Here is a 26733-nt window from a genome sequence, read left to right on the forward strand (position 1 = left end):
ATTCAACGGCGTAAGAGTTTTCCTTTGAGATACAGGCCTACTCAGATTGACAGGGGTGTGTCAGTTGCGAAACAAGGTTATGTAACAAGGTGTAATGGCAATGTTAGCAAAGTACAACCCATTTTAGCATTCTATAAACATTATATATAACATTATATATTTATATATATATATAACAACCATCCCTACCTTTTCCTGGAAAAAAACCTTTGTAAAGCAGATTGTTGGGAACGAATTTCATTCTCCCACAGGTGAAATGTAATCACGGGGGTTACGTTCCTGAACACCTATAGCGTTGTTGCTGTTGTTTTTAATATGCATGCACTTGAAAGAGTTTAACCCACCACTATTTATAGGTCGCCACAAGAAATTATTTGTGGCAACGTGGGGTTAGGGGGTCCAAGTCATGCTATTACAGATTTAGAAAGGACTGATTCTAAACCATATGTTTAATCTATGTCGCAGCTTTGAGGTGACGCATCTTGACAAAAAGCAACAAACAATGAGAAAGGTTGATTTACTATGTACCACTAATGCCACATGGGGGTGCTGTGGATCAATACGTTAACCAGCATTTTTGTCTCGCTGTCACAGTGTCGACATGACGTAACTAAGTACCATTGACGCGTATACAGTATTCTATGTTTTATGCATGTAGATGCTGCGGGGCACATAGCTTATTTCTAGCCTTCATTATGTAATTCGAGGCACAGTTTATTTTCAGCTTTCCCTGTGTCAGTTGCAGTGACAAGACAATCCACTTTTTTGAGAACTTATCTATCACAGCTAACCCATAAAACTCTCATGTTTAATGTTAGTTAGATTATTATTTATATATCTCATTCATATCCTCATGCTGCTGGCCACTGTCTTCACCTAAACGTGCTGTCTGTGCAGACGTCACAAAGCCCAATACTTGTTACAGAATCTTATCGACAGAACCTCAGAGCTTCTAGTGCCAACTGTCTCTGAAAGTTTTAAAACCTGTTGAGAACACCCAGTACCATTGAGTCCAGTTTTTTTTTTTGTTCTGTTATCATTCAATATAGCTATTTAATTTCAAATGTCATTTTTTCATGAAAAGTGAATTGAAACTGCATCACTTATTCATGTGCACAGCGGGGAGATGATCCTCTGTTTGGGCTAGAAGACATTTCATGACAGCTTGCTATCGAAGGCTCTGTTTAGTATGCAGCACTGCAAGCCCGTGGGTCAAGACAGGGAGGTTCAACAAGCTCAGACAAGCCAGCCTTGTTTTGGTGCAACAACAGCGTTTTCATGGGCTCGCCACAGGGAGTCACTGTGACACCTCAAAAGGGCCAGCCACAGAGACAGAGGTGGCCTGGGAATTCTGGGAGAAGGCAGCAGTAGGAGGGCCCTACAGGGGACATGAGTCACTTATCGGTCCGTAGAAAAGGAGATCTCAGCACGACAGTCTTCAATGATCCATAGATGTCATAAAAGGAAGTAAAACATCATTTTCTTACATTGTCTCCTCGCTTAGTGGTTACCCAAGTTAGACTGCATGTTTTGCATATTATTTTACATATATATATATATATATATATATATATATATATATATATATATATATATATATATATAGGAGAGCTTTTATATTTGCTGTTCAGGTACCTGTGATCCACCCAGACCTTGAATCAACAACCTGCTTTTAAATCCATTTCCCTATCTGCTGCACCACATGACTCCGGCACAGCAGTCCTGGAGGGGGTTCGGTGAGCTCAATCTGCATAGCGCAACATGACAGTGACAAAGCAACTGCCGTGTGACGCTGATCGCTTCAAACAGGACACGTCAAAATACGATCACAAAACACAACAAAAACAACAGTGTTGTTGTGCAAAGTAATCACGTGGCTATGAGATGGATCCTCACATCTGCTAGTCAAATGTTATTCAAGCTCCGGGGTGTTTACACACATGTGGAAAGATCCATATGCTGTCTGACGCACAGACACACAAATACACACAGATGCACAAACACAAACACACATACACACACACACACACACACCCATGTGTTCTGATGTGTGTTCCTCCATCGCATTGACTGGAGCTATGCAGGGCAGTGGGAGAGAGCTCACGTCCTGATCCAGAAATGCTCATGAAAAGAAGGCCTTATTAAAGTCAAAGCACTGTAGTACAGTCACAGTTGAAGAGAAAATGAAAAACATTGATATTCTCAGCCCTCTGTAGATCTCATCATTAAATAACATACTGGAATGTACCTTGCATCATATTACATGAAATGAAATTACTTGGAATCAGCAGACCAGAGCCACTTCCAGCAAAAGAGAACAGAAGTGTATCCACCCAAGTTAAATGAGCAACTGTGTCAGACCTGGTTAACAACACTCCCAGATCAGAAAATGCTTGCACACTGAAACATCAACACAAGTTATCTTATGCTAATCTGAAACTAATTTAACTGGAAGAAATGGAGAATGTGCAATACCGTAAATCACCCACAATGCCAATAAATCGCATAATATACCATAACTCATGGCAATGATGCAAGTACACAAATAAGAAGTAAGTAATAGAATTAATACAAACAGTGGGGTGCAAACTGAGAACTATGGAAGCTATCTTGAAAACAGGGAGGGTTTTAGCCATTTACTTCGTGTGGTGAATTCTTGTAAAGGACGAAAACATCAACCTCTTTTTTTTTTCTTGATGTTCCATTTCATCTCTTCCATTCGATTAAGGCAGATCGATAGAAAGAATTCTGTGCCTGTGCTCCATGGTGGGCAATATTGATCATGTGTGGCTCTTATTAGGTAATAATGTTGTTTGAAGTGCTGTCATTTTATTGCTAAACTTAAATGATGGTCTTGGCTCTCTCACTCTCCTCCAGCACTTTCTGCCTTTATTTCCTTGGTGATAGACATGAAGAACCAATGTCTATCTGTATTTCAAAGCCTGTACTTATAATAACATCCCCCCACACCCTCACCCCCACCTCCACCCAGCCAGTATTGTTTTTTTTTTTAATTTTTCAAAAGTGTTGAAAGAACATTTATTGGAAGAAATTTGTAACATCTTAATTCTAAGCCATAGAAACCTGGGGATGATTCTTAATAAGGCGCGTCAAAACTGAACCAACTGCTTACTCCTACACAGGAGACAGACTATGAGAACAGACGAGAACAGACCAGAGGACACACGACACCACAGTGGCAGAGGACACGGTTACACAACCCCCAGGACTGTGAAAGGATATCTGGTGTAAAAAGTCTGCGTGCATGCCGCATGCTTCACTACTTAGCCCTTCCCGAGGTCTCACTTTTTACACCCACGTGAGAACTCATGTTCTGCTCAGGGCTGACACCACAGCGATGTTATCACCGAAACCAGCCCATTCCGGCTGTCCACTCAGGTGTTTCGGGTGCACAGAACCTTGAGTTTCCTTTTCACTGATCCTCCATTATGTTTCCTTTACCATGAGGGCCAATTTATGTACACAAAATGACATTTTTGAGAGATCTTGTTTTCTATTTTGTACCAATGGATATGTACAGAGTATGGAGGAGTGGGTGTACTGCAATGTTTTGTCACTGTAATTTTCATTCTGTGAGGCCCATTCTGGCATTGTTGGACACTCCCTCCTTGAGTATACACACACATGTGCGGCCACACACACACACACACACACACACACATACTCACACAAAAATGCACACACATACACCTAATGCTCCTTCAACCAGCTGGATAGCATATTTATACTCTCTCTCAGTGTTAGTACGGTGTGCTCGGTCTGGGCCTTCAGCGGACACCACGCTCAGTGAAGAGGAATGCAAGGCAGAGGGGTAGGGAGCTCGGCGAAACCGCAGCCATTCACACGATAAGGCTGCGAAAAATGCACTGCCGAAACTGCCTCAGCATTTATACATTTCACACATCGCTCACTGAAAACACAACAGGCTAATAAAACACTTCACCTGTGACAGAGAAAAAAAAAAAGAATGAATGTGCTGGAAAATCAGAAACAGAAACCGGTTATCTTTTCCTGTTGGCCTTAGATTTCCTAATGCATTTGTTGGCTCATTAATGGTCAGGTCATACATAACAAACAATGGCCTTCTGTTACTTGAGTTTCACACACACGCAGACACACACACACACACACATAACAGCAACAACTGGCAAGTAACTGAAAAATATAGAAACTGTTCTCAAAATATGGGTGGCTTTCACCATTTCCTTTATTCACATGGTAAATTCTAGAAAAGGGAGAGAAAACAACAACTTCTCTTTATTCTTGGTGCTCATTCAACTTTTGTGGTCTCAGAAAACAATAGCTCTTCATGTTTTCTTCTTTAAGGGCATTCAGAGTCTCAAGTTCTTGGCTCCCCTGTACAGAAAAAAAGTTTGCGACACGGGGATCAATACGGTTTCTTTCGAGACATCAAGGCACGCGGTGTCTGAAAGACACAAGGATTCAGTGAGACGTGGAATGAATGTTCCAACCACAGAGGGAGTTTTTTTTTTTTTTTCTTCACTCAGGCTCCTTAACAAGGAAGTAAATAAATCACAATGTACATCAAGGCCCGTCTATCACCGGCTCTGCGTGGTTTCCGGGACACCTCAGCTCAGGATGAGGCAACATGCAACCATTTCAGAAATGCTGTCAGAATGGGTTTGTGCAGAATGCCGTTGGGCTGAAGTGTCTGCCCTTACCCTATGGGGCAACAAGTCTTCCTGCCACAAAGGGTTGCTGCTCCTTTGGTGCGGATCTGCTGGTCCTTATCAGCTCACAGGTTTCCTCTCTCTCTCTCGCCCCGCGTAGAGCACAATGCAGGGTCTCTGTGCTGTGTGTCCTATCTGACCGGAGGCAGAGGTAGCCCGGGCAGACTGCGTCTTATCTCAGGCAAGGGGAGAGAATCGGCAATTACAGCAGTCTAGACATTCAGTGTGCCTGCACATCTAGCCTGACTCCGGAAATCAGGGAAATATGAGAAACAAGCATTCACCCCAGAGATGAAAGTATCTATAATGGCAAAATGAATTATTTCTATGAAGAAGCCAACAGCATTTATCAAAGTATGCCGAAACCCTATGGGGTGCTAGTTTTCTGTTAATTTCATTGCCCAAACACACTGTGTTTAGTCAGATGTGGTTTGATAAGTCAGTACTAGTTCTGATTTTTTTCATGGTGACACACTGTTCACATCCCGCATGCTTCTTTGTAAATGGATCATATGTACAATTTTCCCACGATGAGAACTGAAGTCTATTGTATGAATAAATAAAAAGCACATTCATTTTTTTTTCTCCCCTCAATGCAGATGAATAGCTGCAAGCAGCTACTTGCTGAAGTTTGTGATAAATGATACAAAATAAAAGAACATTTTCTTGAAATTATATGCCATTCCCAGCTGAGACTGAAAGTTATCCCAGCGGACTTGTCAAACCTAACAGGGGCCACTTGCAGCAGCACAAATTTAAATTTTTTAAGAAATAAAATGTGACAATTCATTCATCTTTCATTATCTTTTTTAAAATGAACATCCATGACACAGCTTGCAGCTACAACTGAAAAAGTGTTTCACAGGAAAATACACAAAACAGATGGTAGCACAAAAGTGTTTTTAAAATACTTTCTATCCAACTGATGTCAATAACACTTCCCCAGAAAGAATCTCCCATAGAGACAATCCCATAATTCCTCTACATGGGGGTTGAGGCTTTAAACATGTGTCTTTTCTTTCTTTGTACTTTTCCCACTGTTAATGTGTGGGGAAAACATTGGCAAAGCATAGGCATGAATGGTTTTAATTTGGACGGAAGAATTGTCAAAGTACTGGAGGATTTAAAGCTATGACATCCACACAAAATACATTGTGATGGCAAAGCTGTCCTTATCTTACTGCATTACAGTTATGTAGGAAGTTGACGGATGTGGGCTGGAAGAAATCTCTCAGATAGTATACCCTTCCCGGGCCAGTGATTTCAGTGTGATTAATGGCATTGATACCTGGGATGTAATAACCCATTTGAATGTATGAAAGGTGAAGGGACTGCAGAGCTCTCACCAGTACATTCTGCCTGATCACAAATGCGTCCTTCACACTGTGTGTGTGTTTGTGTGTGTGTGTGTGTGTGTGTGTGTGTGTGTGTGTGTATGCGTGTGTGTGTGTGTGTGTGTGTGCGTGCGTGCGTGCGTGCGTGCGTGCGTGTGTGTGTGTGTGTGTGTGTGTGTGTGGACTTGTGTGTCTGTGTGTGGGCTTGTGTGTGAGCATTTGTTTCTGTTTGAGTATTTGTCTTCTTTCCTCCACAGCAAATTGAAATTATGATGAATAGTATGAGAGAAAACCAAGAAGATTTTTTCCCCTGTAGATGCCCTGTGAAAGTGAATTGCTCTGTTGAGTTTCAGATCACATGACAAGCAGAATTACTATGTAGTCTACCAGCAGTGTTGAAATTAATAGAATAATCCATCCAGTCTTTTGCAACATACTTTAAAATAAACTATTGCTACTATAAGAGCATGGTGGTTTTGTTCAGTCAGAATCATTGATATTTAATGGTCTATATGATGCCTAATTTTGATTGTCAAGCATAGATACAGCTCAACCAACATTAGAGTGTTCCCTTTTTGTTATCATTGTACAGGTAGTTAGCCATGAGGTTGCTGAAAACACAGTAATGAATGTTTCTCAGTTACACCCAGCTTCAGTTCACCCACAGCTCTGAAGTGAAATTAAGAAGGACATGTGATAAATAATATATTTCAAAAGTATCATTTGTTATTGTATTATGAACATTCCTGTTTCATTAGAACTAACAGTCTAAAATAAAACCCTTTTGCAAAATAGTCCTCTGGGACTTTTTCTGAGTGCCATCCCCCCACCCTAGGTGAAAAAAAAACAGCAAGCCCCCCCCCCACCCCCCCTTGAAAAAAGGTATCCATTAAGCATGTAAATACTGCTTTGGAGATTGTGCTGGCAGGGCTATTGACTAATGTTGAATGTAAATGTGACATGGTGGTTGGACTTTGTCCTAAGGCAGGTCACCTTACTTGCACGTTTTATCGTCTCTCTCTGTGTCTCTCACACACACAGCGTGCCGTGTGTAGTGGATAGCTACAAAATCATTAGGAAATAACACCCACCTTGTTGCTGTAGCTATTATGTGGGTTTATTTTTCTACTGGGGCAGAAATTTGCATACACACATTATGGCATTGGTCCCATTCACAAACTTGAATTCCAGCCACTCCTTGTCATTCATCTAGTGCAGTTAACCTAACAACAAGAGACCCCCCCAAGGTTTGTATCAATAACGGTATATCCATTGTAGTTCTAATGTCAGGTGATGGTGTCATTATTTTAATTAGACATTATGAAATTACTTGACCGTTCCAAAGAGGTTGATCCATTGTCTGAATTCAGTTGTGCCGCAGACGTTTCTTTGAGCTAATCCTGCTCTTAAACCGCATCCTGTGAGGTGACATTCCCATGCCATGAAACACACTCTCTCTAAACTTATAGTACCCACGTGTCACCTCAACCACATGGATCTAAGGCTTACAGGGTGTGTTTGTGTGTGTGTCTGTGTGCGCCAGGGTTGGAGGCAGTTGCTTATGTAAATAGATAAGTTGGTCACGTCTGTCTTGTTTAGGGTGCATGAACTGCTAGCAAAGGTCAAGAGACTTCAGCCTAAGTACTGGTGTTCCTGTCCTGCCGTGCACAGGCTCTTTCCTGTTATTGGTCAAGCATTTCAGAGAGACTTCTCCCTATCCCTGCCCTCAGTAGCAGGGCTGTCACTGGTTAAACAATGTTGAAACGGTATGTGTTGGTTTTCAAAGTACAGTGTAGATGCTGCTCATGTGTTTGTGCCACTGCTTATATGGAGTTTCACTGGTTTCTTCCTGGTATGCTTTGAATAAATATAATTTTTTTTTTTTTAACTGAAGGAGTGTATTCAACCTACGTTATAAAGAAAACAAACAAAATGTTTCCCCAGACACTCTTTGATTTGACATTGACTAATGATGGTGCAATTCTGGCAACAACCAGTCACTAAACCAAAACTGAGTTTTCAAAAAAACTCCAGTTGTTTCCACAGTAACTCATGCATGGTGTAGAGCAGCGTTTCCCAAACCTCTCCTGGAGGACCACTTATCCTGCATGTTTTAGATCTCTCCCTGCTCCAACACAGCTGATTTAAATGATCAGTCTGTTATTAAGCAGCTTCAGGAGTTCATAATGAGTTGATCATTTGACTCAGCTGTGTTAGAGCAGGGAGAGATCTAAAACATGCAGGACAAGTGGTCCTCCAGGAGAGAATTTTACAGAAGTAGAGAATTTTCCTTTTGGTCATGTATCTGGGGCCTATGTGCTTTCCCGATTTGGTTAACAACCACGTGGCCTGACTCCATGCCATCCCTGTCTATTGAATAACTAATGACAACAGTCAGCAATGCAAGGGGGACCAGAGAGTTGTTTAAATGTGAATGCCCTAAATTTAATGCAGAAAAGCTGCCAAATCCTGTGGTGAAACACCTTTTAATAAAACATTTTATCATTATTTCTCACTATCATGATCCCAGGAATAAGTAATGTTGACAAAGAGCTGAAAACTCAGGTGAAACATTTTGCTGTAATACCATTACCCTGTTTTACAGGTTCAGAGGGAGTTCCCAGTGTGGAGCTATGTGTCTACAAGATAAAGATTATCTAAAGAGTATGTTGAATGATTACATTTTTAAGCAAACTTTATAATACAAAGATAGGTATTGTCCAGTATGCTCATATCTCAGCAATGTATACCAACATGCACAGTTCCTCTGCTTGTGGATGACAAACACAGACAATTTCTCCAGTTCCATCAGTGATGTTGGTTTAGCTTTGAAATATTTTTGTTGCTCTTGCTGTTGAGTCAGGTCGTTGAGTGCTGAGTTTCTGTTTCCATCAGTGTCTTTCAACAGGCACAATATAGTGCTGTCAAGAATTGATTTTAGGGGATGAGATCTGGTCATATAAACTCTGAACTGTGCAGAACATATGCAGAGTATCTCAAACACAAAGCAACACTCAGGCGTGGAGGACACATCTATATGGCGTTAACGATGCCTTTAAAGCTTGCGCGACTCGATGCAAAATAATTCAATTCAATTTATTTGTATAGCGCTTAAATAGAAAATAATGCGTTACATAGAACGATAGAGGGCTGATGGGCAGGTTCCTCTCTGGAAACAATCCGAACAAGCTGACTTCAGTGCTTTTATAGGCTGGAAATTCAACATTATTCAACATTATATGCCCCCACCCACCCCCCAATCCCTTTCAGCACGTTCCAATTTCATACACACTGGCACTGTCTGCACTGTCAGAAGCCGAAGTGCCTTATGAGATGTGTATTGCCGCTGTTGTTTATTGTGCAGACGTGTCACAGCACTTCTGTGGAAAGGCAATATTGCACTGTGTTTTCATTAACTCATGGTTGCTTTCAGTTATTGCTCTTGGTGTTCAGGTAGGGTTTCCGTGGCACTGTGGGTTTTAGTTTTACAAGAAAGGAAGATTCTTTGTGAGTGCAGATTCTCTACAGCGGATGTACACAAAATACAGCAAACGCTCATGTCTTTTCACCATGAACGATGAAGAAATGGAAATTATGTCATGATTTTATCATTATTATGGAAATAAGTGTCAGAAGGTATTTTCTTATTGTATAGTCAGAGCAGCATGATATGAATGTTGTATTAGTTATTTTTTTCAATAGACAGAAAAAACATATTTGCATAGTTGTGAGAAACAACACTCCTTCTAAACTTGAAAACAAGAGTGAAAATGTATGCACCTAAAATAAAGTTATCAGAAATTATTATATGAAATCCTTAAATAGTGTTTCGCTACCACTAGAGGGCGACTTTTTCTCAAACAGCGAGGTTCCGCTGATTACCGGCGTCGGTCTAGAGCAGACGCTGAGCTCATCCAGCAAGTAATCGAATGGTGTATAAATGCATGTGTGTAATTATCGGTATCATCGCATCCGGATGACATACAGATCAGTGGAACTCTGCAGCGTCTTGAGTGAATAGATAAATTACTGATACGGGCACGTGGAATGTATCAGTAATTTGCGTGCTTTTAAAATTATATAAAATATAATATGTGAAAAACACGCGGGGACAGCGAAAGAATATAATATGTTCACAGAGCTTTTGAACTGAAAGCGTTGATGGGAGCGACTACGCAAAAACTGCCATTATCAAACGGCACATATCCCTATAAATGTGACCCAGCAACAAAAAAAGCAGACGGAGGACGGATTTAAATGTACATTCGGCTCCTCCCTTAATGTGGGCGGGTTTTTGGTGTCACCACCTCAGCCAGATGGAGCAAAAACATTGCCCTCAGCCAGTAAGTCAGCGCGATCGGCTCTGGGAGGAGGGACGGTGCTTTGTGTACATGGCCTTAGCCGTACAATTAATTCCCGTTCCGATTACTGTGTAGACTGTCCCCGTCTGAGCAGACGTCGCCAGCGTGTCTTTGGAAGAAACCAGTTGGCAGCTTTCGGCAGACGGTCAGAGCGCTTCGTCCGGTTATAATACCCTTCGTTCTCGTTCGTTACAGCTACTAACACGGTTTCGACAACAGAAAGCCGACTATTTGAAGCCACCCTGCAGCTAAAACCATCTACATTTGAGTAATGGACTTGAAATTTGAAGGCTCCGAGTGACGGATTAATGTATAGACATAGCTAGCCAGCTACCACGTTACAAAGCTGTGAAGTTGCACCAGGAGAAAGAGGAAAAAACAGTTATTTGTATCTGCATAAAACATTTGTAACAAGCCAGATTTCCAGCAGGAATGCCGGGCTTCGACTATAAGTTTTTGGAGAAACCAAAGAGACGGTTCCAGTGTCCTTTATGTAGTAAGACAATGCGAGAACCCGTGCAGGTTTCTACCTGTGGACATCGATTCTGTGACACCTGTCTACAGGAATTCCTAAGGTAAGCCTCTACCTCAGTTGTTGTTTCTTGATCAGATAGATTAGTTTTGTAAATTCAAAATATCTCCACAGCAGATGCTAGGTAGAACAAACAGGGTGGTGACTTAACGTCACAAAACACTGATTTTTTCAATTCAACAAATCCTCTGAAATGCTTGGTCATAAAACACTCTGAACAAAATGGTCAACTTTATTGGGAGTCGATACCTAACGTTAGTGTCTACGGTTTCTCCATGATATAATGATATATACAATCCACCACCAGCCACCAAAGTAAAGCGCATTCTTCTTAATGAGACAGCTAATGTTAGCAAACCAACACACATAGAAGACTGTTTAAATCTAGCAAGCAGGCAGATGTTAAGGTTAGTGATTATGTTCTAAGGTCTACAATGTTACTCTGTACCGAAACGAAAAGGTAGTTGTCACTTTAAGAGAGGTTCACCGGTGAAAGGTTCTCTTTCATGGCAGCGGCGGTCTGCATCTTTCAAATTCGGGCTGAGCAGGGAAAAGCTGGCGAACCCCCAGAAGTACTCAATCAGCCTCCCGCAACATTTATAGCTACGATTTATTACAATTTACATTCAGTGCAGTGGTTTAAAAAGCGATGCTAGTTAGCTAAGGAGTGCTAGCTAGTTAGCTAGACTATAACAGTCAACGAATTTATCGCGGTAGTCTGATGGCTAATAAGGAAACCATTTATTTAACATTAACTAAGTTAGCTTGTTTTGCAGTGGTAGCCAAAGTCGAGTATTACTACCTAAATCTAGCTAAAACGTGCTAGGTAGTTAGGTACAAGTCATAGCTTTCTAGCGACAGTGTAAACGCCATCGTAGACGAATGCCCTCGGCTCCTAGTTACCTGTGTCGACAAATGCTTGCTAGCTGTTAGCCTGTCTAAAGGGGGATAAAGTTGTTTAGTTAGTTATTGGTGATTTTCTGTAATGTCAAGCTTAACTGGCCAAGTAACTCTGCTTTGCTCGTGTCTGAGGGAAATTTTGAAAAGAAATTCTGATGACCTCGACAGAATAAAGTTTATTTAGGCAATCACCTAGCCGGCCACCTTTGTCATGAGCACCTATGATTTCCGTGTTTACATCACTAAGCGTCCATAATCAGTGTAGCATTCAATATTGCAATGGGAAAAATCTATTTTATTGGAAAAAATTAACGTTAGCTAGAATTACTTTTGCCGTGGCAGGCAACATCACAATCTGTGTTGGGCACTAGCTTCAGTACGAGAACATAAGGTAAAGGAAGTCTCTCTGTGTGTGTGTGTGTGTGTGTGTGTGTGTGTGTGTGTAATAGAATGCAAATTAAAGTTGCGTGTAGTTCCTCTCACACAGTCCTTTTTGACGTTGCTCGCTAGCTGGTAATATTCGGAATGTTTTTAACATGTTCACCACATGTTCATTACAAGCACTTTTACATTACAAACACTTTTATGAATCAGTTGGCTCACGTTCACAGCACTTTATAATACATACGTAGGTGATAACAGCAAATACTAACGGTAATTACCTATATTTTGCACATCTACGACATTATCAGTTTACTTCGTAAGATGAGAAAAGTTTCAGGGAATTTTCTTCAATTGGAGGGCAGGGCATTAAATATAGGTTCAATCGAGTTCACAGTGTTATTAATAAGTGAATCATTAAGCTATATCTGAGTAACGAATGGATAGCCATTTTATTATCTTGGGTATTGTGCACTGGCACCAACTGCATACAGCAACTGCATTGCTGTAGCAAAAATGTGTGTGTGCATTTGGCTCTAAATATGTAATATCATGTTTTGTTCACACACAGACTTTACATATTACCAGTTCAGTCAGTCATTTGTTACGGCTCTGACAGAAAGTCTGGTTTTGCAGGGAACTGGGGAAGGGGGTGTTTTGGTGGTTGTTGTCTCTGGCCCGCCCGGGGATTTCTGGAATCTGAGTGACACATGTTAAACATTACGCTGGGCTGGGGTCACGGATGACAAACATGTGGGAGAAATGCTCCGCAAAAACGCAAGAGTGAAGGGACAAGGTCGTCCTCGTTCGGGTACAGTAGGCCCTGTCGTCTTTCCTGTGTGTAATTTTGCCCTTAGGCGGTGGCAGTCTGGGGGGATTGGGGGGGAGGGGGCGGGGAGGTTTGGGGACAGCCTGACTGCATGTGACCCAGCTAGGATTAGACAGAGATGGACCTTTTGCTCTGTAGTAATGTGTGACCTAGTGGGCGTTATTGCAGATATACTCCGCTGTGTTCCCCGCTCCCAACTCCCAACCGTGGCATCTGGAGACTACAGGCTGCACACCTCTGCATGTGTAGCATTCATGCAGCTATTATTGTGAAATCCTCTGGTATGTAGAAACATGGTACACAGTAAAATGAATTTAGGCTGCATCATTAGTGATACTTCCTTGCACGCTTTTTCATGAAAGGGTGCTTACAACCTTATTTGGTTAGATGCATACATACTGTCTGTATATATATATATATATATATATATATATATATATATATATATATATATATATATATATATATATAATGTACACATTCATACAGTATATATGTGTGATATGTGTGTTTGTTTGTGTATGTGTGTCAGTTTAGCAGATGTGAAATGGCTCAGTGACCGTATGTGAATGATAGTGATAGTGAATGTCCACTATCTTATCTGGTTCTTCCGAGATTGAGAATCATCAGAATAGCTGCCCCAGCTGCACAGTGGAGGTTCGTTTACTATATTAGCTAGATAAGAGCTCTTGTGACAGGTGTGCAGTAGGTCAGACCCGTGAAACCGACAGGAAGAGGTTAAACACACAGGAGAAAGGAAGTTCTGCACTGCCTCATACTGCACCCCCTCACACCACAGCTGCTCTGGAAGAGGAGAAATCGGTTGAAGTAATGCAAATGTCATATAAACCACCATCAGTTACGTCCTGTTCTTCATTCATGTTTGGCATTTTACTTCTAAATTAGGCCATCAATATTAATGCAATTTTGGCAGCAGCTTTGTCTCCAACCAGTCAGACGTCTGTCTGTGTGTTTTAGTTCTCAGCAATAGAGGGGAACTATTAGGCTTCCATTGTCAGAACCCTTAGTTTAAAGTCCAGTGAGTCAGATGCGATGGTGTTGATTTTATGCGGTAGGTATAGTGAGAGCACGTGAACATTCTTTTTGAGATGGTGGTCAATGCACAACAGAAAATATGGCGGATAACCCCAGGAGCGGTTAAGGAGCAGCTCAGACTCATGGCTGATTCCAAGGGAATCAATAGATCACAGTAAAAACTGGATTGTAGTTGTCAGACAGCCAGTCCATTGATCCCTGGCGAGATCTATGGGGAGAGAGTCAATAGATTAACATGGAGAACAGTCTCCTACTGCAAAGGGTGAGTGAGGTACAATCCCCTGTGCTTTATTTGATTGTCTTAGGTAGTCTTCCACACTCTCTGAGTAAATGTCATTGACTAACAAGGTCTGTTCAATGGACACTGTTGAAAAAAGGAAACAAACCATCAGACAACATAGTGAATACTTTTGGCTTCATGTGCGTGTTTTAGACAGGCAGCGATGAGTCTTGGCTTGCTAACCCATACTTGAGGACCCACCCATATTTGCTGCTGTTGCACAACAATAAAAGACCCTGAATTAGCCTGGTAGCATGAATCACAGAGCTCATAGGAAATTTTAACTTGAGAATTAATGACTCATGTAAGTACCAGTGAATACCAGTTATGAACCACCACTTTGCGTTTGCTAATAATATTTAAAAGAATATAAACGTATGGTGTTTCTTTGAAGGCACTACTGCCTAAATCCATTAAACTAACTCTTTTGGGCGGAGTTTTTTTCCCCCCCAAGTAACATGTCTGCAGTGAGCAAAGGCTTCTATTCTTGTTTTATAGTCTGTCAGTGGTTGAGGTTTCGATGACAGTGGACTTTGTTTTGGCTATCTGTCTGCACTCTGCAGCAACAGTCACACGCCCCAGCAGTGAAAACCAGTCAGGCAGACCTGGAGCAGTGTATCTGCCTGGAGCATCGAGTTCGCTGCCTCACTAAAACAAAACGTGTACAGGAAAAAACAAACAAGCACGGCACGGTTATCTTATCTAACGTATGTGGTGCTCTGCCTTTCCAGCGGAGACCCAAATAGAGACACGCCAAAACAAATCTTTGTCTTACCAGGCTTAATATAAAAAAAAACACAGCTCATTTGTAGTATGTTTTTAATAGTGATTCAAAGTCACTTGGGTGTAGTATCTCCTGGTTTGTAGTGAAAGTTTTTCTCCACAGATTGTCGCTTGTATGTTTATTTTATTCATGTTCAAATCCTCTGTGGCCACAAGGTATCTTTTTGGGACCCGTAAATGTGTTCTGTAATTTTGCTAGAGGAAGTAGAATGGGAGATGGAGTTGTCTGATCTGCACTTTTATAGGTTTCAATGCTCTACCCGTGTAATGTCAGACTTGGGCCAGCCTTTGTCCCGGGCCGTCCTGGGGATTACAGGTTTGTGTGGGCTGGCCACGCACGCTGTATCACTTCTGTTAGCTTTTCTAGAGAAAGGGAAAAAGAAGAAAAGATCATTAAGGCATGTCTTCGACTCTGCCTGCAGGTCTAGCACTCTGAGTGATGCGGTTTACTGTGTGAGAAGAGAGGGCTTTGAGCTCATGCCTATATTTTGACACGGGTCTGAGTGCTTTTACGATCCTTCTGAACTGTCAGTGCTGCAGGCTATATTAGCTGGGTCTCCGACCAGTTTCGCTTCTTTGGTCCCAGGCTCTGAGAAGAGCTGCTTGTTCTTTTCGTGTGTGTGTGCATGTTCAGTAGGGTGCATGATATGCTTTAATGGGTCTCGTGCTCCTCCATCCCAGGAGCAAAGCCACAGTTCCCTTTGTTTCTACAGGAACACCAGCATCAACACCACCTGCCATATCTCTTTTCTACATCCTATCCCCCCCCCCCTCACCCCCACCGCCCCCACGACTCTCTGTCTGGAAGTGATCGCTCCCAGCTATTGTATAATGAGCTTATTGCGACGGAAGGAGAGATCTGAATGGAGAAAGGCCCTTATTGATGGTGGCTCAGATAGGGGAGAGAAGAAGCTCTGTTTGACTTCCACCTGCAAGGGGGAACAGGGCAAGTTCCTCTTCTCTACATTAAAGACCAGTGAATGGTCCTTGGCCCTTTGTGAGTGTGTGTGTGTGTGTGTGTGTGTTAGATTTATTGGGGTGCGTAGAATGGAGCCTCTCTCCTCTGTGAGATAGTGGCTGCCTCTTTAGGAGATGAATGAGATGGAGCGCGCTGGTGACCCAGCGCTGTGCAGCGCGTGCCAAGTGCAGTCGGGCAGCTGGGATCCTCGGAGGCTCCGGGTTCCGCAGGAGTCATGCCACGGAGGCAATGAATGGCCGTGTGTGTGAGGAGGCTTTAATTCACGCCCTCAGACTGCTCTGAAAGCCTCTGTAGACTCACAGATAAGTTCTCTTACTGGTTTTTGTGGACCCATTGAGAAGATTTTGGTACAGGTGTCCGCTACGGACCGCGGCTGGCGGTATCAATGGAAGGTCAGTTTCATGCTGAGGCATTGGACGGGGAGTTTCACAGTGAATAATTTAGCAGCTGTGGGTAGGTGAAGCTGATGAGTGGACAGATTGGCTCTTTGCCCCTGAACGTTGCGCTGTGGGCCGCCTTGCCCTTGCGAAGACTGTATTTAGCAAAATACATTGAAGCATGGCTTCAGGCATGGAAACGATGGCTTCCAGGAACCTTCCATTACAGCAGAGCAGCGAGGAACACGCAGACAAGGAGGTGACTGGTTGCGCAAGCGAAGAATCACCGCATTTCAAATTCCCACCCCCAAACTTACGATACGATGAAGCAATTCTGATGAAAATGCAATCCTGCCAAATCCTTTACTGTTGCTGACAGAAAGTGAAAATGGGCTCTCACCTGCTGGGCTGTCCTTTCTTTCAAGCTTGATACAAATCAGCAGTTGATAATGTTTCTTTTCACTGGGTTTTGTTTGTGATTGACCTTCTGTTTGAGTTTTAAGGAGAAAGGGTTTAATTACGCTTGTGCAATTCCTGCTTGAGCGCTGGGCTTTTCCTTCCTCGCTCCAGAAGGGGCAGACGGGATCCTGAAAGCAGGCTTAGCCAGAAATGCTCACGTGTTTAGATTTTAAGGCGGCTGTCCTTCACGCCAAACAGAGCCGAGAGATCAAGGACCCCGTTTCTCAGAAATATGGCTCTGCAAACACTCGGTTCATTCCGCTGCCCTTGAGAGCAAAATTGGGAGTTTATGTTTAGAGACATTGTATCAACACAGTGGAGAGTTGGGCATACACAGAAAAACTCTTTATCAAAACAAGGACATTAAAGTGTGGGCCGAACCCTCCGTAAACAGATACTCATTGATAGAACGGAGCATGGCGTGTGTTTTTCTTATAGCTCATTTCAAAGGCCCTGTTTATGCTTCACTTCACAAGAAACAAAGAGAAAACGTCTTCCCAGCGCAGCGATCATGTCTGTGATCACTTGTGTTCTTTTGATGAATCTCCGTGCGAGTGGAATATTTTAAAAATAAGAAAGATGTGCTTAGTAAGACCACAGTGTGGGAGATTCAAATGTTAACTTGTTCTGCTTTGACTGTGTGGCAGCAAATAATTGTGGAACAAATTATGTGTTGATGGTCAAAGAGGCAGTGGTCTATTTTCAGCTGCCTTGGTCTGGTCACTTCCAGACCCCACATACACCACTAGAAAGAGGAGGTGCAAAGTGAAAATTGCAGTCACAATTCAAGTAAATGATACTGCCTGTCAGTATGAGGTAATGTCCCATTTGATGTATTTTCTGTGGATGTTTTTAATATGAACGTTTCAGAGTGGAGACAAGAAATTGAATTACAAGAGGGAAAAAAAAACACGCTGAAGGTTTTTAGGAGGAAGAAATATGTGTTTGTGGCCCTGCCCTTTAGAGGAGCCCTTGGGATGATGTCATAACGAAGAGGCTCATAGGGACTATTGTGAGATGAGAGTTGCTGCGGAGCTCCAGCTGTGAGGATGACATCGTGAGACAGAGAGAGAATGTTCCATCGTTTCCACACAGCTGCACTCTGGAATGCAGCGAAGACTCCATGGAGTCATTGCATAGTTTGTGTGGCAGGCCCATTTTGTCATTGTAAAGTTCCTTTGTACTTCTGTCTTGAACGTTCAATGTCAGCAGCTTGGAAGATTCTTTTCAAAAGAAGCATGCATCTGTATCCCCTATTCATCCAATTACTGCTGATAGCTGCAAAAAATATGTGAATGCTTTATATTCAAGATTCATACAAGTTCAAATCCTTCCTGAGCAATGGGGGAAACTTAGAATTCCAAGAATGGGTGTGATCATGTGAATGGTCTCTTTTTCCCTTTTCATCAGCAGTATGCCTGTCCTGTTCTAAGCCTTCTTTGATACTTTGCATGGCTGATCTTTTTGATATTTTACTTTTACTACAAGCTTAGGGATGGGCTTAACAAATAAAAATCTCATGAAGCTGTTTTTTAGGGGATTGGTGCAAGTCTCGGCCGGCCCTTTGCCTGAGAAGGGCTTGCACAAACTGAACTTGGTCCCTATGGCACAAACAGAGAAAGCTATTCCAGCTATGCACTGAAGCACCTTGCACCTCACGCCAACGCTCACTGTATGCCTGGGCCACACTTTCAGCCCGTCTCCAGTGCTGGATACCAGCCAGGAAAAGGAGATATCTGAGAGGGGCCAGTGGATGCTCGGGCATGTCTAATAATTCAAGATGACAGCGCGATTACTGACGAACGAGCTCGCGGGGCACGTTGCTGATATGGTCTCTGAACAGCTCAAAGCTATGTCTGATCTGTTATCCAATGGAACACCTCCAAGTCTGCCACTTGACGACCAATCAAAGCAGACCCGGCTTTGTGGCTATGTACCAATGTATCAATCATTGTGAATTCATATTTGCTTCCACTAAAGAATAAACCTTCAGCGAATCATGCACGTCAAAAGGCTGAATTCTTATGGTCCAGCATGCTTAGCTTTTTGGAACCATTTGTTTTTACCGGTTGTTGTACCAATGTCTGATTTAAAAAAAAAAAAAAAAAAAAACATGACATCACAGTCAGTGTATTTACAGCTTCGTTTTCCTAAGCTATGTAAAATTCCTCAAATTTCCATAAAGCTTTGTTTTTTTTTTGAAAAAATGCTGGGCTCACGTCTTTCCAAAGTCAAAGTTCAGCCTTAGAGGTGTTACGCTCACATGGCAAATGGCTGAATCAGAGCCTGTAACTGGAAATACAGCCCCATTAATAAACAAGCTAAAAACTACAAGGAGCAGGGCAGGTAGATATACGTAAACAGTCAAAGACCATAAGCAAATGACCTGTATAACAGTCTGAGTTTTCACTTACTCTCCTGAAGTAGATGCAGCAAATACGATATTTTGTCATCACATTAAGTGTAGTTATGATAAAATACACACTGCATAATCTCTGTTATTTGATATTATGTAATGCAAAATCTATTATATTAATGTTATGTAATAATAACTATTTGGCCTCACTGCAATGTAAATGCTTTGTGATTTCATTAAAAACTGCAACATTAACAAGTATAAAATAAAATAACTGAAGTGGAAGCCCTACTGCATGTGCGAAATAAATCTGAAACCAAGGCAACAGGGGTGAAGTATGTTGTATTGTTCAGCTGTCTCCAGAAGTTAGAGGAAAAGGATTAATGGTGTGCGTGCGTGCCAGCGTGTGTGTGCGTGTCTGCGCCATCTGACAAATTTTAACACATTTAATTATCTGAGCATGTTCTGAGCATCCACTACTGCTCCGATAGCTGACCACAGGGAATTATGGGTTTCGTGGGGCTGGGGTGTTGCGTGGAGAGAGTGACAGCAGCCATGGAACCCCCCCCCGTTGCATAGCTTACACCCAGGCATGCGAGGAATCCACACTTGGGGTCTGAATGGGGAGCAGCTGGTGGGACAGAGCACAGAGAAAGGGGGCGTCTCCGTTTCAGGAGGCACCTGTCCCTGTGAAAGGCCCCTCTTTTTAGAGCCGGACAGGTGTCGGCGGAGCGCTTAAACCCCCTAATAAAGGCGGACACACACAACACACCCAATATTGTCGGCCTTATCAGAAATGCATCGGTGTCACGGTCATTGCCGTAAATCCCCTGAAAGGGCGGCAGAGGCGGCTTCCTTCCTGCCTGCTGTCATCTGCTCTCCTCTGTCAGATCTGTCCCGTCCTCTGTGGGACTAGCAGGAACGGGTCACTGACCCCCCCCCCCCCCCCCGGCTTCCATCACGCCCTCCCCATTTTAGCTGCGGGACAGCGCTCGGATCCCCGTTCCTGCCCCCAGTTTGAGCAGATGTCCGGAAAAGGGCAGACTTGCTCCGTCACATGGAGCCTCGCGCGTTTCGTCACTGCTGTGGAAGAAAGGAAGATTGTCTTACTCTCTAAAGCAGCTGACCTTGTGTGAAAATACACTCACAGGCCTACCTTCCAACAAACAGCGCATTCACTTTAACTCCCCTTTTGCGCTCAAAGTTGTGGTTTCGTCCTCATCTTGATCTTTTGGCCGGAGGGTAGAATTTCCTACAGCAAATTGTATCAACTGCTGTACATCAGGCTGCGAAGAAATTCTAGGGGATTGTACTTCATTGGCTGTTAGGTATTTTTAAGCAATTATCATATTCTTCAGATCTCATGATCATTTTGTTGGCTGTAAAATTCCATTTTACATGGTAAAAAAATTCCATACTTTTTTGTAGGGGTACACCCTACGGGTACACCGTAATTGACACCAGAACAAGCTTACATCTCGCTGGACAATGATGCGCAGTGATACTTTGGACATGACGGCTGTCAGAAACTGGTGGGTTTTGAAGATATGATAATTAGCAGTCGATGTATGATGAAGACAAAGTTATGATTGTGTGAGGTAAATGGCACTGAGAAACCAACAGATCTGCAGAGTACGCTGCTAATGCAGAGCATTCCTTAGGTAAAACCTGCCGTCAGCTGACAGCTGCGGTGACGTTGCAGTATGAGGATATTGTCTAGATTCAGAGAGGAAGCAGCAGTGTGAGCCCAGGCTGTGATTACCGGAGGGAAAATGCGATTCCTCAGGTAGACAGTGCATTGTCACGTGTTAGACAGGGACCAGCGGGGCAGGGGGGGGGGTTGTGTCGCCACTGTGACGATGTGCCTCTGTTTGCCTGCTGGTGGAGCCGCTCTCTGTTGCCGAGCGCCAGCCCCTGCTCCTCTCTCTCAGGCCACATTCCTTCCTTCCCCGATGCCACTTGAGCAGCAACAATGAGCAGCAACCGCAAACAAAGGCGGCGGCGCCCACGACGCGAAACTTTTTCGAGGGGGTGTGTCGCTCCCCGCGCGAGCCCATGTTTTGTTGTCTTTGTCATTGTAAGCCCACTTTGCTGCAAAGATACAAAAAGCTACTGAACCCCCCCCACACACACACACACACACACACACACACGCACACACACACACACACACACAGGCACGCCCCCCCCGCAATAGCCAGGCATTTCTCCTAGCAACAGGGGCGGTGTTACAAAATGCTCTTGACTGGTGCGACATGCTCGAGGAAGCTTTCTTAAGACAAAGGAGCCGCGTTCACACCATCCGCATTCTGTGTGTTTAACAAACAGCAAAACAAAAGGCACAGGGCATCCGTGGGGTGTGTGGGGATCGAACCCAGCGTCGCTTTGTTGCGAGACCCTCCTTATGAAAACTGAGACCCACCGTGGAGCGGGAGAAGCGTGCGAGTCCGTGCCTGGCTGCCAGCGACCAGCACACGCCTGCCCAGGGACTCGGCAGGCAGGTTTCAGGACTGCGAGACGAGCTCCTGTCCTTATCTGTATGTCTGCAGCGTGCAGCCCGCAGCCCCCCGTCTGTCTCCTCACTCCGCCAGGAGCACAAACAGCCCACCTTCCCTGCACCGTTACCATGGCCACACAGCGACAGGTCTACCCCAACTGTTGCCAAGTGAAGATGGGCAGGGTTGCGCGGAGCGTCTGTAATCCGAGCCGCCTAGTGCAAGTCGCACGAAACAACAAACCCCGGCTCTAAATGGCGTGCACTGAAGCCTGTCCCTTGTGGGGACTGGTGTGCAGATCGAATTTGTGATTCAGTTATTCAGTGAACAGATCATTTAAAGTTTGTCAGTGATTTTTGTTTCACGCGCATGTGCTCGGTCCTGAAGTGTGCAGTGGGCGTGCTGCGGTGCGCTTTGTGCTGTTGCTCTTTCGGAAAAGGGGGGCGGTTATTCGGAGGTGCACCCTGGAGGATGCCAGCCCCCGTTCTGCGTGACGCCTCTCGCTCAGTGCGTCATGCCCTTCCCCTGCCTCCCTGTCTACCTGGCCGGGCCCACGCACAGTCACAGGCCGGGCCGGCGGCTTCCTGCGATACGGAGCGCAGGTTTATGAGTTCCAATAACAGAGCCGGGCCTCCCACGTACAGATTTATTGCTCTGTACTCTGGCTTTGACATATCGAATGGGGGGGGTGGGAGTCACTGTCGCTCGTGATGAAGTGGGTGTGAATTGTGAATGTTGAGGAATACACAAGGGGGGAGGAGGGGTAATCTCCCCCTCGTCACAGCCGGTCAAGGCGAAAATAACGGCTGAGGAGGAATCTGAGTTTCGCCAAACAGCGGGCACAACTGTAGCTTTATTTTCAGTCATCCCTGAGGAGAAAGAGACGGAGCCAGTTATTGTTTTGTTTTTTATAAGCACAGGGAGATGGTTATCTAGAGAATGTTCGGTATAGTTAAAAGAGAGATGAGGAAAGTCTGGAAGGTTCTCTCCTGTGTGGGTGCTGGCTGAGTCACGGTAGATAAGCCGGTTGACGTGTGCGAGTGCGTGGCTGTGTCATGTTGCCGTCAAAGGAAGTGATGATGAGGAGGATGATGGTTATGAGTAACGCAGAGGCAGCTGGCACAGGGAGACACCGCGCTTGTAGGAGGAAGGCTAAGGCAAGCAATCAAACGATTACCCTCGCAGCCCCTGGGTGTCCTGGGGTCTCTGTGCCCTGCCCAATCAAGCTGTGATCACAGCTGTCAGTATTTTCTATACATTGTGTAATAGATGTCCTCATCTAGAGCAATTAACACAGCATTAGGATACTTTCCGCATACATGACTCAGACAGGCGAATGTTTATTGTCGGCGTTTGTCAGTTTGAAGTTCGCGATTGTTCACAAAATGCAGAAGCCAGTGCCAGCACAAAGAAAGGAGCCCACATAAAGACACCCGAGTCTTTGTTCTTCTTCTTTCAATGGGGGACTTAACTGCAGGCGCTTTCCACTGCTGTTTCCAACAAATGGGCTTATTTACGACAAAAAGCTCCTGCCCCCTTAGGAAGGTAACTCGGCTGTAACCATTTCAGTCAAGAATGTCAGATTGGTAATTATGGGATGTGGGAGAGAGCCAACGGGGAAAACAGGGGCAGAAGAGGATGGGGTCTGACCTGATCTCACTGATGTCTTGTCAATAAGTAGCCCTTATTTGCCCTCTTATTTATTATCCTTTAACATTTTCTCTCCCTGTGTTTGTTTGAAGTCCTTGGGCAGTGGGTTCTCGCTGCGGTTCTGTTGCAGCCCAGCTGTTTAAACAGGTCAGAGAATGCGGAAGATTAACACGTTTAAGCAAATACAAGTCGGGGGGGTGGCCTGCTAAGCAAATAAATAATAAACGAATTCTCAAACGGCGCTGACATATGTGTGGGGTATTTTTAGCCAGTGTTAATTGTTCTGAACCCCAGTGATTTTTAAGGCTGTAAAATAGAAGGTGAGGCATGTGATGTGGGGGCGCACCTTGCTAGTGAGGGGGCGCAGTGGTCCTTCTGTCTCAGGTGGGATCGCACCTGCAGACACCATGAATGGGGAGCAAGCTGAACGCATTACACTAGATTTTTGGCATTTAGCAGACGCTCTTATCCAGAGCTACTTTTTTATTTCACCGGGTTTGTCCCATTGAGATTAAAATCTCTTTTACAAGAGAAATTTATTGGTTAATTTAAATCGGTTACAGTTTTTTTTTTTTTTTTGTTATCCATTTATATAGCTGGATGTTCACTGAGGCAATTGTGATTTAAGTACTTTGCCCAAGGGTACAGCAGCAGCGCCCCAGCGGGGAATCAAACCGGCAACCTTTCGGGTACAAGTCCTGCTCCTTAGCCACTGTGCTACACTGCTGCCCCAGTGCAGCCAGTGCTCTGAGTGAGCGAGGGTTTCCTGAGCTCAGAGGTGGTAAAATTAGACCGTTCAGCCCTTCTCTGCTGCTGCAGCGCTCTCTTCGGTGCCCAGAGAGAGACGGAGCCTGTTGTGCTGGCAGCGATTCCCTGGGGAGGAGGGAACTTCGTGTCTCCATTGTTGCACAGAGGGCCTCAACAGAGCTCCACGTCGCCGTTGACGATTACTCGCACCGACCGCGCAGGCTGTGGGGTGAATATTTAAACACAAGCACGGTGCGAAGGGCTGAACCAGGTGTGTTAGGAAGAAAGGTATGCTGATTGTGACGATAAGGAAGGAGTTGCTTGATTGCACGGGCTGATGTAACCGCTAAGAGCCGTGGAGGTGTGCAGCCGTTTGACTGCCCACATGTGGTGAATTCAGGGTGTGTATATCTACAGAAAGGGTGTTTTAATGACAGCCTTGCTAAAAGGGAAACTAGGCACACTGACACGAGTCAAAATCAAGGACTGTGCCAGTGAATATAGAGCAGTCCAATGGTATTTCTGCTCTTTTAGTTCTGAAATACAACCTTTGAGCAGCAGACAGACCACTGAAGATGCCTGTACCTCCTGGGTGCCTTTTTAGTGGCAGTTAGTTTGGTCCACAGCAACCCAGGCATTTTCCCTCTATCATTTTTTGCCCGATTCTCTACGTGGTTGTGGTTAGCGGTCGGCTACTGTTAGCTGATGCTGGATCAGCATCTGAGGACTCCATCAGGAGATCCAGCATCACCGGCTTACTGTCTCACAGGGCCGAGGGAAGAGGCAAGGAGGGCAGATGCATCCTAATGAAAAGTTATTGGGTGGCGGGATTATCTCCCAATCGCACCTGCCTCCCCAGGACAGGACGAGAGAAGTAATCTACTGCTGGCCGTGTTCTTTGCTCACCCGCCCCCCAGATTAGCTGCATGGGAATGTTCACCAGCGAGGGCACAATCCTCTTAGACACGAGTCATTATCCTCACAAGTGTTGGGGACGCAGCACCTTGCTGTGATCGTTTTGGCTCTGCTGCTGCCCCACGGTGCTTCAGATGGAGCACGGAGTCCAGCGTGTGGCGAGCGCTTAAGGGCTCCTTCACACTTGGCGTTTCTAGTCCATCACCTTTCAAGGCAGGAAATCGGGTGGAAGAGCTGAACTGGGAGAGAGAGAGAGAGAGAGAACTTTCAGTCTCTGCCTGGCAAGATATTATGTCCTATGCTGCCTGCTTCCTTACGTAACCAAGCCCAGGTTCATGTATATGTTGGGGATATCATTTTAATTTCTGGCTTAGGCAGTCACATGACTAAAGCCACACAGATTATTTTGTCAAAAAGTGGAATAAGTAATCCATAGTATTTTGTGAAAGCAATCTGGCAATTACTCTTTTTTTGGGGGAAAAAAAAACTGAAACCAATTATTGCAGGATCACAAATGCAACTTGTCATGAAGGTAAAAGTACAGACTGTGTCAGTGACTGAATTCACTTGCTGCTTCTCCTCGGGAGAGGCGTCGCAATCGAATGTTTCCCATTTGCTCAGGTTTCATGTTAGCTGCAGTATTGGTATTCTTGGCGCAAACAGAGGTGCTGTTGATTATTGTGAGTAGATGTGAACGTGCTCCTAGCTTCCGTTCCTGATTGGTTCTGCTAAAGTCCTCGTACACAAGCTTCAATGAACACATGAACAGAGGACCTGGTGTGGACACCCAGAAACTGATGTGAGAAAATTTCAGTGCTGGATGAATGTCTTTTTTTTCTCCTCCTACGAGGTTCGCCTTCCGTGCCTTGGGCTTCCTCTATCACCGTGCTGTGGCGAGTGGGGATTTATGGGATATCCAAGGGGCCTGCAGGAGTTATCGGGAGAGTAAAACGAGTGTGTAAAAAAAAAAAAAAAAAAAAGCCAGCGCTGTGATTTCAGCCGTGAGACGAATCTGCATCGGACCCTGGTGTCTGCACCGCGCTGGGAAGTGACCTGAGCCACACAGCGTGAGCTGATCAGATTAGTGACAGGCAGAGGACCTCGGGGTCCTCCTCTCTGCTCGGCGGTGAAGTGACGGTCTTTCAGTGCAGAAATATCACTGCCGAGTCCCCCGCAGCAGAACCGCCGGCCCACCTGCCTTCTCTTCTCTATTTTAACTCCAGTTTTGGGTGTTTCTGTCTTGTCAAATGCAAGGGATTGGGCGGGGTGGGGGGGGGTGGGGGGGATCAAAGCCAGGGCCCCGTGGCTGCGAAAGGAATGAATTAGCCAGCACCCCCCCCCTTCTTCCGCACTTTAGAGGAGTTTCCACTGTGCGCCTCAGGCTGAGATTACTACAGGACACGCATGTATTAATTACTCCTTCCAGAGGCAGTGTGGAAATGGAAGCCCAGAATGTGCATCCTTGTGACTGGAGCCACAGCTCTGGAGCGCGGGACACGGGGTGTGGACCACCCCAGGGGCTTCCCTCAGAGGAGGAAGACGGCTTAGCAGGCCTGGGTGGGAGTCCACACACTGATTGCTGGGTCT

General features: G+C 44.5%; 1 protein-coding gene across 1 annotated transcript in view; it reads left to right on the forward strand.

The window, feature by feature from the left end:
- Positions 1-10406: 10406 nt before the first annotated feature.
- The window catches only part of LOC118774936 (TNF receptor-associated factor 4-like), a 34405-nt gene continuing 18078 nt past the window's right edge, over positions 10407-26733 (forward strand). The window contains exon 1 of the mRNA XM_036524559.1: positions 10407-10982. Coding sequence (XP_036380452.1) covers positions 10840-10982 — 143 coding nt within the window. The 5' untranslated portion in view covers positions 10407-10839. The remainder of the gene's footprint in view (positions 10983-26733) is intronic.

This window comes from Megalops cyprinoides, chromosome 3, assembly GCF_013368585.1.
Source record: "Megalops cyprinoides isolate fMegCyp1 chromosome 3, fMegCyp1.pri, whole genome shotgun sequence".
In the NCBI taxonomy this organism is placed as follows: Eukaryota; Metazoa; Chordata; class Actinopteri; order Elopiformes; family Megalopidae; genus Megalops; species Megalops cyprinoides.